The sequence below is a fragment of the Fistularia commersonii genome, chromosome 28 (genome assembly GCF_037954325.1).
Source record: "Fistularia commersonii isolate RoL2024-O1a breed Wild chromosome 28, RoL_Fcom_v1.0, whole genome shotgun sequence".
Taxonomy (NCBI): Eukaryota; Metazoa; Chordata; class Actinopteri; order Syngnathiformes; family Fistulariidae; genus Fistularia; species Fistularia commersonii.
Window position 1 is genome coordinate 6,309,170 of NC_141311.1, and position 17,275 is coordinate 6,326,444.

Below are 17,275 nucleotides of genomic sequence, written 5' to 3' on the forward strand. Positions count from 1 at the left end.
CTGCACCAGACATTTTGAAATTTGTCTTTTTGCCATCTGCCAGGAACACAGGTCCTGAACTGAACTGCAGCCAGATGAACAGTTGATGGAGTTACAAAGCACTGACATATCACAGAAGGTAGAGCTGATTTGGCAAGTTGATATGGTGATTTTCAGCAGTTTGGAAAAGAAAATACCAGTGCAAAAACAGGAAAAGACACAGTTTAAGTGACCAGTTTTATTTGCTCTCATGAGTTGTTTAATGTGTTTTTTCAATTTTACAAAAATATTTACTTACAGTATAACAGTGTAAAAAAGTTAATAAATAATACTCATCAATTTGCAAACTCATTTCCATTGAGCACATAGTTCAGCATTAGGATGTAGAAAACATTTGAAATCTTAATAAAGTGAATTGTTTGGCTTAACTGCATCAACAATTCAAAATACCACAGTATTTGATCGTGAATCCATGGAAAAAAATAATCATAATAAAAACAATGAGGTGACCATTCAGGGCATGAATATGTTTTCTGATATCATGTCCATATTGATGACCTCCTACCAAACCTGACAACTTTTTATGATTTCTTTAATTTGTTTAATTGCATCGATAGAAGAATCCTTCAGCGCCACTCCCAGTAAGACAGGTCTGTTGCTGGCCTCTTGAGAGACAAAAGTTGCCAGGTTTTTCCCACAAACGTGTATTAGGGGCTGAAAAGAACACAAACAAATTGTTGGTGACACAAATAAAATACACAACAATAATACTGATAAGACCTCTAACAGTTGTTTCAATGCTTAAAATAAAGTACTATATTACTACAAATACATTTTCACGTACTTTTACTCTGTGTTGTCAAGGATTAATAAATAACACTTGAACAGTGTCAAATTTCTTATTTCATGTGAAGAAATTAGGTTGACCGTGATATGTGGCTTTCTCATTACAAAAAGAGTTCTGAAATTAATGCAAGGATTATTAAAAATCAATACAATCTTAAGAGGACAAACACTAAATTATTTTTTTATAACTTCATATTACGTACAAACATTACCCATATTATGATCAAAATCCAGCACGAGAGACATCAAATCACATTTCATGACAACACTTAAATCTTGCTATTCCTTCACAACTTTCCGCAACTTGTTTTTTACTTTGAATGAACATAGTAGTGTGAGCGAATATTGTCTTTGAGAAAATATCACATGTGCGCGCGCGCACACGCGCACACACACACACACACACACACACACACACACAAGGGAAAAAAAATAGTTGCTAGTCTCAGAATCTCCCAAGGCAAACATGATCAAATACTGTTTGTCCTTTGAAGAACCCCATCTTGTACTGTTTAACAGTCAGAACATCACACATTTAATGCAGGGATGAAACAGGTGTCTTTATGTACGTGTCAACAAATCACTTAACTCCATCCCTGCACACATCTAATTTCTCCTCATCTGCTCGAGCAGTTCAGAAACAAGCGTGTCTGCCCTTCAAAACGGTGAAACACGTTCCTCCGTCTGGCGTCTGCCAGATGTCCTGCAAGCAAGTCATCACAGAACTGATGCAATATTTATCTGAAAAAACAAATAAATGAAAAATATCTGTACCTCATCTTTTCCCAGCAATACTTTAGTGGAAAAGGTCGGGGTGCTGATATCATTGTATCTGGTTTCAGGTGTGACAGATATCAGTGTGCCAATCTTGCCATACTGGGTTATAACTACGAATATGTAATTAGTGAATTCTGTGCAGACGACTTGTGTTGAAATGCCATTAACTTCTTTCTCTGTCTGTCGTGATCTGATGATGGACTCTGCAGAAGCCATTCTGAAATTCCTGAGGGGGAGACATAAGAGAGTAACTCAAAAGGAAAGGCAATTTTTCTTAGACTGGTGTTAAAAATACTTGTCTTTAAAAGCCTAATTTATAGTTGTAAACTTGAATATATCTCAAGTCCTTGAAGATAGAACTGAAATATTTGCATGAACTTAAGCTAAAAACCCACACCTATAATTTTTGAAAGTACACAGGGCTCAAGCAAGTAACGTATAGGAAATTCCAAATGACAGCAGGGTTAAATCACATATTTTCATATCAGCCTCACACTCTCCTCCTCTTTGTGTATTTGACAATTAATATGTGGTTACAGATGGTGTAATTTTTTATTCTATTGCCTGCTAATTCCATATTTTAAATTTTGTCTTTCATTTCTTTTCCCATTAACCTGGAAGGTGAGACTCCTGGCATAAATAAGGTCATTAGCTTGGGGCAGGCTAGCTTATCAACATTTTAATTGAATTGATATTTATACACACATCACTAATACATTTATCAGGAATATTTGCTGTCGAATTTTGCATTTGCCAGGCTAAGAGGTACTCTGGAACTTACAGTTCTGAAAAGACGGCTCGTGATTAATTAATTTGGATATAACTTTGTATATACATATATTTTTCAAACATTAACTAGAAAAAAAAACAAAAAACAAACAAGCAAAGCAATTACTAAAATATGAGAGGTTGATGAGGACTGAACCTGTTTAACCACTTAAAGAAAAACAAATAATTTTCCACCTGTTTTAATTAAGTGCATAGGAGAAAAAAACCCTATGCTAATTACCAATTCAAATAACAAAAACCATTGACCATTGGTATGGATTTTTGCGACTAAATGCAGACTGTAACAGGTTGTCAGAGATATATTTGGAAATCGGGAGTTCTCTAAAAGGCCAACAATAACAACAGTGAAATTAAGTCTGTTTGATCCTCATTGCAGAAGAAATGACGTTCAGCTATAAGGCACCATTAGATTTACGATGCTAATGTTAGCTAGCCTACATCTGCGGCCGGTTTTAGAAGAATTAGACGCAAAGCTAACAAAACAGTGAACGGATTACGTGATAAAGATAACAAAAGTCCTCACCACTGTTCTGCACCGCCAAGCTTTACTGTGATAAATCCGTACACACACTCACTCCCAACTTGAAAAATTTGGTGCCTTCTAGTCGGTTTCGCTTTCACAGCATTTACGACAACGAGGTGCGTGACGGCGTCACTGAAACGTACGGCTACGTTCATACGTCATCACGTTTTTTGAAAACGCAGTCCCAATAGTTGACCTCAAAGCTAAGACTTCTATTCCATATATGAATATATATGTATATAAAATGAACGTCTCTTTCTATATTTGGATAAGCATTCAGGCAAAAAAATGGCATACACCAAAATCAAACAAAGTTTTGTAGTGAGAAAAGATTAGTATTTGCCTGACATCTGTGAGTTTGCTGTGTTGTTCTTTTTCTTTTAAGTAACCCTTATTTAATCTGGTACAATTTCACAGTCCCTTTAGGGTCACAGCAGATAGGCCACAATTACATTGCATATTTATGGTACTGCAAATTATACAAATAGACAGTTTCCCCGAGAAATTTGATAAAGAGGATCATTCAACCAGTCCTAGAGAATGTATTTTCAAGTGTGAATTTCTTTAATTACAAACTTAAGCTGCCTCTTCATTCGACACAGTGTTCCACTTGGCGAGGAGAAAAAAGCTACCGTGACGCCACATGAGGCCTGAGGTTTTGTACTTTTTACTAAAGAGCTTGGAATTATATTGTCGAATGAAATTATTTTTATATTTTCGTAGTTTCATATTCTCTTTCGTGCAGAAGTTTAAAAAAAGATTACTCCTGGCTGCAAAGTTCTTTACTGACATAAAATGTTCATATAGCCATACTGTATATGCCTGACAATGCTTGACAATATTTCATATCCTTGACCTTTTCTATCAAATAGTACCAAGGTCACATTTACTAGACAAACAAAAAAAAAAAAAAGACTACTTTAACAGAAACATGATGACAAGAAATTAAAAACTGTTTTTGGAAGCACATGGCATTGCTTTACTGACATGAGTTATTCAGTCAACATCCATGTAGGCCACACACCGAGCAACTGCAGTTGTCACATCTGCTTCCACAGCAATGTGAAAGACGAGCAGCTGAAGAATATTCACAGCTGTGAAAAGTGCTTGCAGGACTTTTTTTTCAGGTGGATGTGAGGCTCTACTGAAGCCTGCAAGTGCTGCATCAGGTTGATCTGAAAGAAGCCATTCCCGTGACACATTCACATTGTGAAATAGAACCGACTCAGCGGAATTGCTATGCACTCTGAGGAGGCAGTGCTGGATATGATGTTGGTGTGATGGCTCTTTGACTGACCATCTCTGTCTTTGACTGATCAGTTTGATATAACAAAGTTGTAATTCAGATATTAATATTACACATTTCACAATCAATGGGATGAAATGGGGTGTCGTGGCTTTTTTTTATTTAAAAAATGTCATCAAGGAAGGATGGGATCTTGAAAGCATAGACAACTTGGCTTGCCAGAAATTATTATTATTATTACATTATTTTCAAATGATAAGAATACATCTTATAATAATATAATAATAATTTCAACACAATAATAAAAAGAATTAAATAATAATAAGTATTATTATCATTAAAAGCTGGCAAAAGTCAAATCAAAGGAAACTTATGCATAATTTCAGATTCCCAGTACCATTAGGCAGAAAAACATGCTCATGCACACCAACAACCAAGAAAGTGTCCCTGACATTAAAAGTGCACGTTGTTAGGAGGTTGCAAAATTAATGTTAACATTATACCATTGCTTGGAAGGAATTGTGCCTTGCAACTAGAGGAGTGAAGACATTTCCACAAGCTACACTTCCTGCATTTCCCTGTGGGTACATTTCATACATTACAGCCTAAGCATTCCCGTTTGTTGTTGATGCACAACAACAACAACTGCAGTGGAAGTGTTTTAAGTACATACCATTCTTTTTAAAAATTACACATTGTTCTTGAACCTGCGATAATATTATTATAAAAGAAAATGCAAATGGTCAATAAATAAACAAAGAGTTTAATTTTTTTTTCCCCTTTGGTAAATGCCATCTAGAAGCAATTATATGGAAAACTGATACACAGATAATACACATGTTTGCAACACACATCTGTTTATTTTCCCCAGATCATGTTATTAAGTCTCTTTTGTTGATCTATATGGTCTATAGTTTTTTAAGCTTTATCAGTTTTAATTAATTTCCTCACGATGCTAAATGTTCCCGTCTCTGTCTTCTACACAGACATTTGACAACCACGTCTTCGCATATCGTCTCCCTCTTAAAATGATTGCCCAAGTCATTTTTTTACAAAAATTGTTTTTTTTGCCTAAATCATTTCCTCATGATGCTGACCACCTCTGGCAAAATTGCCTACATCCTCAGTTAAACAGATTGTGCCATTCTACTATGTCAAGAGTGTGTCAAATGGTTCAATTTTTTGTGTTTCCTGAAAAAACTGAAAAAATGACTTAGGCGATTATTTTAAGAGGGTGACGATATGAAACTAATGATATTTAGCAACTGAATCATGTGAATGCCACGTTTTTCACCTTCACGTTACCTCACACCTTCAGACCATCATGGTGGCTGTCTTTATGTTGCTGGATGTTCTGTGGTCAAAAATGTACCCTCTCACTTAAGTTATACACACACAAAGAATGCAGACACACACACACACATACACACACCATTATTACCCATGTGGCCACTAGAGTGCTGTGCTGTATAAATGATAGACCTCGAAAGTAACTTTACCATGACATTTGAAAGTTGAACTGATGTCACATGAAAATCTACCTTTGGGGTTGCCCTCCATTAACTCTCTTTTCAAAACACAGCAAAAGACAAATCTAAAGGGGGAAGCAACATCTTCCTGGCACATGTTTGAAAGCCCCTGTGAACCCCTACATTCCACAAGGCATCAAAAACATTTCATCAAATATTTTATAACTCCTGAATTCACTCTCATTTCGATCTCATCTAAATAATGGAACTCTGATGTTATCAAAAACATGATGAGGCCCCTATCTATATCTCAAAAAACAAAAATCAAATATTTCCAAATAAAAACAAAACCAAAACAAGTTTGACAGATGACTTCAATGTCAGTGAGAGTTACTCTTGATTCAACACTGCTGTGACTGGAACACCCAAATCAAATGATTTTATTTATCAATTTTTTTCCCCCTCAAATGTTATGCAATTTTTTTTTGGTTTGGGAAAATGTGGTTTGTATTTCTGTATTTTCTTCCACTTGGCAACTGATGGTAATTAAATATGATAAAGTGTTTTTGTATGTTGCATCAGGCAAGAGCTTGAACATTTGTTTTATTTTGTTTTGGTTTCTTCCACAGAGTAATATGTTTTCCTGCGATAACGTATATGGCCAAAGGCAGTTTCTGATATCTTTGAGAGGAGAATCAGAGATGATGCAAAGACGCCATCCCACCCTGTCTCATCTAAATGCCTCACATTTCACAGAAATGCACACAATGAAAGTAACTGCCTTTTTTTCAGGAAAGAAAAAAATGATGCATGAGTGCTTTGATAAGAAACTCCAAACATACATAAGAATACATTTGACTAAAGATTTGCATTCATCTTTTAAGGCACTTAATTACTGAAAAATGTTTAAACGCAGGTGAGAAGCTGGAGATACCGAGACAAATGTGAAGCAAATGTTTGAACCAGCATTCCTCTTTATTTTATGATATTTTATGTAGGTAGTGGTGGAAATGGCCCTGCTGTCATAAAGGTGTAAACCAGTAGTCTGCGTATAAATGCCCCCCGATCTGCTGCCATTAATACTTCAAGGTGTAATTAAATTAATGCTTTGGTAGCTGAGGTAATCACTTAATCCACTTATGATCCGGTTTAGCTATTTCTCAACAAAATATACAAGTTTTATATTATACTCCCCAGCGTAGAAAAGTACATGGGGGAGCATATATATATATATATATATATATATATATATATATATATATATGCATAATGTGAGCAAAGAATTTATAAAGTCAGACAATTTTCAGTTTAGCAGTTCATTTATATCTCATCTCCCGTGCACATCTTGAACACTGAAACTGTTTGATGTCTTTTGTGTTGTGTGATATTGTAATGGTCTATAGTATTGCCATAATTAAATCATAACCTCAGGATACTGAGCTTGATAATAAAATTTTTTATCTTGACTTAATGAGATAAAGCCGCTTCAAACATTTATCCTGCAACAAGCCAGGGGGTGAATGTGGGATAGGCAACATATGAACTTTGATTTTTGCGCCTCCCTGTGTAAATGGTATGATTTGTTTCGCAGATTATGCCGCTCTCCTATTTTGTTGTTATACTCAATTTCACAGATGGAAAAAAAAAAAACACATGATGGTGAAAAAAAAAACATATCCATGATTCAATTACCGTTTTAACATTTACAGGCCTCTCAGGATAAAAACCAGACAATTAGAAATTGTTATTAATATTAAACACTCACTGGAATATACAATTTCATGATAATTAAAATTGAAAAACTAAAGCTTTGCTGAAAAATCACATTGTCTGGTTTCAAAGTGAACAACTGAAATCGAAGTCAGGCCTGGATGACTGGAAAACCCAAACAGAATATTTTCAACATTTACCCAGCCAACCTCTTTGGTTCCTATGGCTCTGCAGGTAGAGTGGGCTGTCAAGTGGGACTAATCTGGGTATTACGCCATCGCCATCAGCCTCCGCCAATCGTCTGTAACTGTACGAGAATGGGTGATTGTACTCTAAAATGCATTGAGTGGTTGGTGGAAAAGGCCATATGAAAATGGCCATTTATCAAATTGAAAAAAGGAGGGAGAAATACATCCACAGGCCAGACTGGAGGTGAGAACTGTACCATTTTAATTTTTTCCTGAAAGAAAGAGCTTGCCCTTCGGTCGTGCATTGTTATGGTTTACTTAACCTACCCGTCAACATCACGTTCCTCACTTTTGATCAACTTTGAATACTTCGCTTAAAACTAAACTAAGATCAAATGTTTTGCACTATAGAGCATTTGTTTCCAGCTTTGGGGCAGAATAGTCTTATGAACAGAATGAAGGAGCACCTTGCTTGAAACAAATTACCCTCATCGTAGCTGGGCCTGAGATATGAAGTGCTTCACATTTCCAGTGTTCTCATGCATTAGGCTGCAGGATTTTGTCCTCAATCTTGTATTTGTGACCATATATCATCACTAATGACTTCCATTCGGTCTTAACTTAGTTTATCTGCATCAATGCATGTTTGCTGCGCAGGACTTCAGAGTGGCTTGAGCAATTATGAAAATATAACAGTTAATACAAGGCAAAATTAATGTCATTGAAGTCAGTGGATATTTATGAGTTCTACAAGTGCTGTCTAAATTGTTGAGCAAACTTGGTTGATGACTTCATTAACGTTAATCAGATTGAATTGCTTCTTGACACATGAATGTGTGTGAAATATAAGAAGCTTGCCCTTTCCTGTGGTTTGAATTCCCACACACATGTATCACCTGATTAATTCAAATAACCGGTTAAATGTGTGCCACTGATTATCTGCCTGGTCCTTGATGCAGCACCTCATTAGATCAGTATAGCCAGAAGGCATTCATAGCCCTTTCGCGACAAAGAAATTAATCCAAACATTTAATATTTATATTATGAGGCATCATGCACAATATTAATCCTAATTGCATTATTAAATGTACATGCTGAAATATTTGAAACTCCTGCCCTTCTTATATGGAAGCAGTGAAGCTGGAAAGAAACATCCCTACAATAATGTTACGGCAGTACAAACCAGCCCTTATGGCTTCACTGATAAAGCACACTTAACTTGCTCCAGAGTAGGTAGCAAAATTGAAAAGGAGCAAATGCGGAACCTACCATACATATATAAATTCACAAAATAATTTTTCCGTCATGCCTGAGGTCTCAAACGGCATCTTTTAGTTTTCTATAATGTCACAAGACAGTGTCATGGCCAATTCACCCGGCACCTTGAAAATCTACCAACGCAAATGCTTGGGTTCTTGTGGAGAAACTACAGTGCAAGCAAACAATAGCTTACCATTCACATTACGTCTGCTGTCAAGATTCAGGTAGGCAAAAATACAAAGTAATAATTAAGTCAATAAATGAGGATGTGTCCATGGACTGAAAACATCCGGAAACTAAAGGCAGCGGCTCAACCTTTTTTTTTCTCTTTCTATTTTTCGCACACTCTTTTTCTTTCCGAGACGTGTTTAAATATTTAACATTAACACAGAGTTGTTGAGCGCTAGTTAGAAGTAACTGGCTTCAATATGTTTAGTGTGAGCGCTAATTGTGTTTCATGGTTAGTGGACACATAAGGTTCTCACCCAATTAATATTTCAAAAGGAATGAATATGAGTTTCATATGAGGAAAATGCGTCCTTGGATATTTCCACTGGGCTCGACACTATCAGTACTTCCTGTTTAGTGGACTCCAATTGGTCATTTTTTCTGATTAAAAGATGAAGATTTTTATGGTTAAGCACTACACTCTGACTTGTGAGGAATTTATTTCCCAGGATAAATGATACAAGGCCCTCGGGGTAACAGACATGAAGTTATTGCCTTCTACTAATTGTACGATGATATATATTAAACTAAATCTTCAGAAGGAAGAACTCCTCCCTCTTGATATTCCTTCATCCCTCTGTGGGTAAATGTCTTCTGCTGTGCTACTTACTCCTCCGTTGATTTTATTCCTGTACGCCTCACGCCGCTGTTCCCTGTGTCGCCAGCCTTCATTAATCACTCCCTCCCCACCCCCCCGCGTGTCCCTTGAGCCAACTTGATGGAGTCTAGTTGCCACCATTTATCGTTTATCTCTTCTTCTTACCCTGATAAACATGGTTATACACTTCCAGCTGATGCCTCCTCATTGATTTGCAGCTGACCAGACCACAAGGAAGTGTGAATCTACTTTTTATCACTGTAATTTAAGGTTCTAACTGATGGGGGGAAAAAAAGAAGGGATGATGCTCACAGCTGAATCTCTACGGCAAATTATCTTGGTGAAATCACAAACTGGGCCTCTGCACCCAGATTTGCAAAGAAACTGAAAGCTATTTAAACTGTTGGCTGAGTATCCATAGCTACAATCAAAAAATGAGTATGGGCAGTTAAGCTTATGGTCTAAAATGACACTTGGCTCTCATATTCAAACAAATATGTATCTTACCCATTGTACCTCCTTGATAATGTTTTTACATTTTCCAAATACTTTTTTTCAATAGTGGAGAAGTGAGATTTTTTTTTTTTACTTCGTTCAGATTACAAAACCCAGATATATATCATATGTTTTGTGATTTGGGGATTCAAGGAATAAACAAGACTGAAATTGATGGGACCCAGGTGTTGTTGATTACAAACTATGTGTCAAACAAATTGATTATGTTAAATCTAGCATTAAAATATATATATTTTAAATTAGTTTTTGTGACGAGAGTTTGTATTATAGATATGCATGTACATATACAACTGTATTTATCCTGTGTATTAGTCAGTCCTGTCATGCTATAATCTTTCTACTTACAACAATGAATGCTTAATTAATGCTGAATAATTAATGCTTCATTTCAATTCTTCCATGTCAATAATTCCACCTGGAATCATTAAATTTAATAGTAAATTACTGGAGACATTCCTTCTTGTCTCCTTTTTCTCATATACAGTAATATGATACTGCATTTGTCTTGAGATGCCCACAGTGTTGAAAATATAGATTTGAAAAGTCATTGTCGATATCTCTGCCCGGCAAAGATGACCTGGTTATTTGAGGTAATCTACATTTCATGAAGGAACTGTTTTCTGATTTCACACTTCTGTAATGCAAATATCTACAAAAATCATCAACTTGTTTTAGCTTTTACATTATATTTTACCTTACAAACCTTGATCTGTCCTTTCATTTGCTGTTTTTGCAGTACATCATTTACATTTTTACAGAACATGCTGGACATCATCATTGTTTCATGTTACCCGATTTGGGGGCTTATAGCACAAGGGAGAGAAAAAAACAAAGATAAATCAACAACTCTAAGTGTGATTATCTAGTTAAATTTTCTGAGTTTTGCCTTCTTTTACCCTATTGACCTCCCCTCTTCAAAAAATCCCCACTCATACCAGTACGCAAAAAAAAAAATTGTAAAAATTAAATTCACAGATACATACATATTTACATACATAAGCGATGCCCCCCGTCCTCCCCCCCACACACACTATCCAAAAACTCCACTGTTCTCTGAATTCCTCTATTTTGTACTCTTTTTTTTTTTTTTTTTGGACTACTTCAATGACCTGTGTTGCTTTTGTCGTAGTTGTTGACTGTGATAGTCATAATTTGTCCTCCGACCGCACCATGGGCCACGAGTAACAGTAATTTCATTTTGTTGTATATGTTAATCATATGACAATACAGTTGACTTTGATTCTGATATTTTCTCACATAAATACATAAATAAAAATGAAATATATGTTGCATTTTATGTTGTGCATCAACTGTACCTGTTCTGACCACAGAATCAAATCCCGACTGGCAAACCGAGTTTTAATTAATTCATATCAATGTACTTATTATATTCATGCGTGTTCAATTAAATCGCTGTATGAGCATCGTTACTCTGTAACACCAGATGAATACAGAGCAGCTTGGTATGGATTCGGGTGACGGTGGCTACATTTTTTATGACACAGTCTTTAAATGAACATGCTGAGATATTTCCAAATCCCATAAAGGGTAGGCAATGAGGAGCTTTAAAATTGTGGGCCACTCTGAAACTATCTACAATCTACGCTGACAATGGATAGGATAATTTGCCATGATTAATTCACTTATCGTCCCATGAACAAACACACCAAGGCGGAATTATGCAGGTTAATGAAATACATAACAGACAGTGGAGCTTGTAAGATTTTTCACTCCAAGGCAGGTTTCATGCTGGGACATACATGCTATGCATATTTCAGAGGGCTTACCCATGCATTAAGAAGCAATTCACATCAGAATATGTCATGTGGCGAAGTGATCCGCCGTACGTTTGGCTTAATGGAGCTGGAAGATTCAGCAAACACAAGTTGAGCCTCAAAACAATCAATGAATAAAACAGCACTCGTGGCTTCTCTTACTCATTCTCCTGCCCAGATTACTCTGCAGAGCTTGCCAGAGAGAACTCTTAAGTCAGTAGCCGCTCCTAGTTTTTGATGGGAGAGGTAGTGAGAAAGGTTATTTCAATTTATTTCTCGTGCAGATAGAGGAACCTTTTAGTAGCATATGTGGTTAAAGGTTCATAATGTTTAGGCCGCAACATGTCGTTTTGTAAAAAGGTAAAGGTAAAAATCATCCTAAAAAGATTTTCGCACCGGCTGGGGAAATTTAATCTGTGTGCGCTGGTGGTCTCGACAAACATTTTTCATCATATCGCTACCCTCTTTTCAGAGCTGGTTTCCATTTGTGTAGCCAGGGCTTTCACGCTGGCTGCTGTGCATCATCATTTTGTCTGATAGATCAGCTCACATGCATTTCGCGTGGCAGCGGGACTGGAATGAAACAGTGCAAAGGCAACATGAACTGAAACACACTCACCTCCTCAGCACATGTCACTTATGCAAATTTCCACGCAGAAATCCTCATTTTGAAATACCAGCTTTTATCGAGCCCTTTACTTTTCCCCAGCCGTCATTGCATCAGAAGCAGTGGTAATCTCACATTTGGCTGTGATTCAGTCTGCCATTTGATAGATGCTTGAAATGAAATAATTTCAGTTTTGTTTCTTTGAGAGACATAATGGGTGCAATGTTTTAGAGGGACATGACAGTGTCTTTGTAGGCGGACCAAACTAAATTCATTCATTAATCTGGGTACCTGCGTTGGGTGACTGCCTTGCACTTCGTGGAGACAAAGTGTAGGAGCTGTGGCAGGTCTTTGATTCTGCCTGGGCATTATTTAGAACACTGGGAGTCACACAGATACATTACACACACCTGAGAAAAGGTCACAGAGAAAAATGGGGAGCTGTGGCAAATTGCCTCTCCATCCCTTCACCGGGCTTTGTTACGACAATATGTTATGGACTCTGTCGTACCGTAGGGCTGAAGTGAACTATGGGCTCTGACTTATGGACAGAGCTGTGGCTGCGTGACATCAATCTGAAACGGGTGCTTCCACTTCCTCCTCAGGGGATTAAGAATAATGTGAGGGTGATGGGAGTATTTACCACCTGTTCACATTTCATTGCATATTTAACATTTCTATGGTTTACAGTGACTCAAGCTCAAGCAGATGAAGAAAAACAAATTTGCAGTTGTTAAAGTCAGCTCCCCTTACAAAAAAATTATAATTATACAAAAAATTGCTACTCCCTGTAACCTCTGCCAGGTCATCTCGACCATCTTCTGAATCCTGTCTCCAAATTGTTCCCGGTCAAAAATGGGGCTTTGTCTCCTTCCTTAAACTGTATTTCTGAAGGTTTTTTTTTGCACTCACTCATCACGGTGTACATATTTCCTGTGCTCACGGAACAATAATAATAATAATAAAAAAAACAGAACTTAAAAGGCAGATATCCAAACCTGTTTTTTTGATATCACCTCTAATTTGGAAGCCACTCCTGGTCCTAAACTCAGCAGACAATACACAGGAGTACCAAGGGACACACTGATTATCTCTAATGGTTGATAATCGGCTTATTCATTCATAATTTTTTCCTATTATTCGGATTGGCATATTTTTATATGCTGGCTGATACAAAAAAGAATTCCCCTCCAGTGATGCATGTGCTCCCCTGTGAACCATCCACTTCTATTACACAGCCTTCACTCTCCGAGGCGCTGCCTCCACGGTGTGAGAAGAGCACAACCTTCCAAGGACCGTTTTTTAAAGCGAGAGCGGAGAGGCCTTAAAACCCACTCAGTGTCTCTTTAAAGAAAGGTTCACAGTTTACAGAAGTCATTCCCGTGACCACGTGAAATGTTATGGAATTTATATCACTCAAAATGATAATGTGTGTGCAAGTCCCCTTTTTTGCTCTCAGACAGGTAACGTGGGCTTTTATGTTGAAAATACTACAAACATTTACATTTGCATTTAACATTTCTCCGCATCAGGATACAAGACCTGAGTATCAGTGATCAGTGATCCTTGCCAACCTTGACTGATATTAAAAAAAAAAAAAAAAATCAAACTGCTGGAAATCTTTGTTTACATATACCGACTTAAATAATGATGCAGAAGAGGTGGCCTTCAAAGGATTTTAATATGGAAATTATATTTTTTTCCCATAAAAGCCATGTCAGAAAAACACTACATTATTCATTAAAATGTGTTTCTTAGCTTTGAGACATGTGATTTTGTTTGATGAAATGTGTCTTTCTTTGAAGGAACACAGCAACATGTTCCCCTCCTGGACACAATTCTCCAAATGCTTTTTTTTCCTAGTACCTCAAGGTCTGTAATTACTGAAACACCCTTCTTTTTATTTAATGTTAACCTTTATTTTAATTGCTGCAGCCGCAGAAATACTATTTCACCACAAGGTTAGCGGCACATTTTTGATTCCTTAAAAATGTTTTTTGCACTAACCCGATTTTTGACGGAGGCGGCACATTGCCCGTCATCATTCACACTTACATAGGCATCGGCCGAGCCGAGCGGCGGTGTATGTGCGAGGGTAGTGGCTGATGATATTAGGGACGTATGTTCCTTGGCGGGTCTCCATGGGGTATGTTTTGGTTTACAATCTGTTTTCAAAAAGACAGCAAAGTCTTCAATGTTAAGAGCTTCATTTCTTCAAGTGTGTGCTCAATGAACAGGAACATTATGTTGGACTTGGGCTGTTCTTATCTGCCCCTTGGTATTACCCTTCTCACATTCTAATTTACTTTCCACTGAAAGGCGTTTTAGTTATTAAATTATTCAAATGAAGACTGCGGGAGTTTTTGAAATAAACATTAAGAGAAGGGGTTAAGTTTGAAGGCAACTGCTCTGCTTTATATCCAAAACTAAATAATAGTCAAAATAATTGAGGCCAATAACCCTGAAACAAGGAGAGACGAGAGAAATAAAAGAAAGGCTACCTGTATCATGTGTCTTTGCAAGTTAATTCAATTTACAAATGATGAATTAAAATATTTCCCTCAATAAATCAGTTTAAATTACTCTGACATATGCATACAAGGATGTATAAATTTAAGGTAATTTTAATTGAACAATGTCTCTATGTCTCATTCCAATATTTATTTGATTTCGTAGAAATATCCCAATGTTCTGACATCACAAAACCAAACAAAGACTGTGTCGCATAATGTGGCTTCAGAAAATAGAGCCACAGCAATCCTCTAATCCACAATGAATGAAGATGAACAGGTGCAGTTTCTCAAGAGCGACTCTTTTGGTATCACTCAGGAGCCCGACGGTGCAGAACATGACAGTCTTGGCCGAATGTTCTTTGCGCAGGAAGGTCCGAATGAGGATTAAAACACGGGTTGTGGGCGAACGTTTCATTTTAAATACCGAGCCCTCGGGTTTGACAGTCTTGTTGACCTGACACATGACAGCACTGTAGCAGTCAATGTTTTTTTTATGTCCAGAAGTGAGTGCAAGCACTTGCTCTTCAACATTTAATCTGAGATTTTAAACAATGGGACCACGTCTTTGAATAATCCATAGCTTGAACCACAATATGAAAGATCAACAAGCAGGCTTATTGCGATTATCATCTTTTCATCTTGCAAACAGTATTCGCCCTTGATATCCTACCCCTGTGTTTGAATTGGACTGATAAAGGCCGAAATCCCAAATAAACAAGGGGGTTTTGCTAACAACTGCTTTTCGTTTTCCTTCGGTATCACTTACACCTTTTTGTATTGCTGAATTATCATTCTGTGTTTGCATACGAAAACATTTTCCCTGTTCAGGAATTTCTGTTTTTATTCAGTTGCATGGAGGTTAATATACCAAATCAATTCACACCAGCAGTTATAACCTCTGTCAGTTGGGCAACTGCAAGAAATAGGAAAGCACATTTCTCTCCTTCCATAATCTCTCTTTTTCCTACATCGTCATAGGTTATTTGAATTTTTACAGCATTCCAAACTGTTTTTAATATTAACATCACAGGAGGGATTACAATTGTGGATTAGGAGCTCTGAGTCATGTGTGGGTAGAACAGGTAAGCAGAAGTGTTGCTATGGTGTTGGACTTGAAAGTACTCTTTATGTTTTAAGATATCAGACTTGCGTGGGCAAAGACTGTGCAGTTGTCATCCACCCGACCTCTGAGCTGGAGTCACATATCTCCACACAGTATTTGATCTCAAACATGGAGTCTCGAGAGAAATCAAGAAAAATGTTCACAGTAATAACACCAAGAGAATGAATGTAAATCAATGCTCATCTTTCCAGAGATACAAAGCAGTGAAACACCAAGTGAAGCACTTCATCAAATATCATTTCAGCGAGCCCTTAATGAATCAAAATACAAAAAAAATAGATAAATGTCAACCTTTCATCAAATAATATAGGAAGTATACTAGAAATAATACACTTGAAAACCTATAAACCTTCCTACATGTCCTTTAGAGTTTGTTGTGACAGCAATAAAGCAACATATCTAAGTTAAAATCCTTTTTCAGACGACAATAAACTGCAGTATTGGGGTTGTATCTCTACTAGTATCACTGTATATATAGGATATTTTGAAAATTCACTCATACAATAAACAGAACCATTTCTGGTTCATTTCTTATGAGCAGTCTTTTTTTTAATCATATTTCCACCTATTCATTTTCCACATTTTCCATATTTCACATTGTGAGCTCCTTTTGTGTTTAGTTGATTACTCATTCACAACATTATAGGTGTTAAGGGACAAAGACATACAGACATTATTAAGTCTTACTTTATAGTATCAAACTCCATCAGAGGAAATTTGATGTGAGTTTAATAGTGCCAGTGTGGATTAAACTCATACACGGGGTAGTCAAAACAGGTAATGTAATTCTTTCTGGGTTTTAGGTGAGCAGTGCAGTATACAAGGAAAACAAACAGAGAGGTACACAAATGCACAAGAGTCACACACAGCCTTCCATTCTTGGCACCCTATTTTCCACTGACAAATGACCCTGGGGTTCAACCGCCGAGTGAATACCTTGAAAAATGTGTCCAAAAAAAGAAAACAAAATAAAGTAAAAAAAACACAAAAAACAACAAATCCCATCCAAACAACTTAAAACAAAATGGGAATCCAGTTCTGTTCACAAATTGTTTGCCCTCTTCCCCTTGAGAGTCCCATGTGCTTCCAAATAATATCTTCAAAAGTAAATACCTGAGAATGTGCCCA

At 36.9% G+C, this 17,275-nt stretch overlaps 1 protein-coding gene across 1 annotated transcript; it reads right to left on the reverse strand.

Moving 5' to 3' along the window:
- Positions 1-215: 215 nt before the first annotated feature.
- On the reverse strand, positions 216-3,029 carry psmg3 (proteasome (prosome, macropain) assembly chaperone 3). The gene is made up of 3 exons (XM_086176001.1): positions 2,915-3,029; positions 1,600-1,828; positions 216-693 (listed from the first exon to the last, which is right to left on the reverse strand). The coding sequence occupies exons 2-3, from the start codon at positions 1,816-1,818 to the stop codon at positions 541-543; spliced, it is 372 nt and encodes a 123-aa protein (XP_086032127.1). The 5' UTR covers positions 1,819-1,828; positions 2,915-3,029; the 3' UTR covers positions 216-540.
- Positions 3,030-17,275: the final 14,246 nt, after the last annotated feature.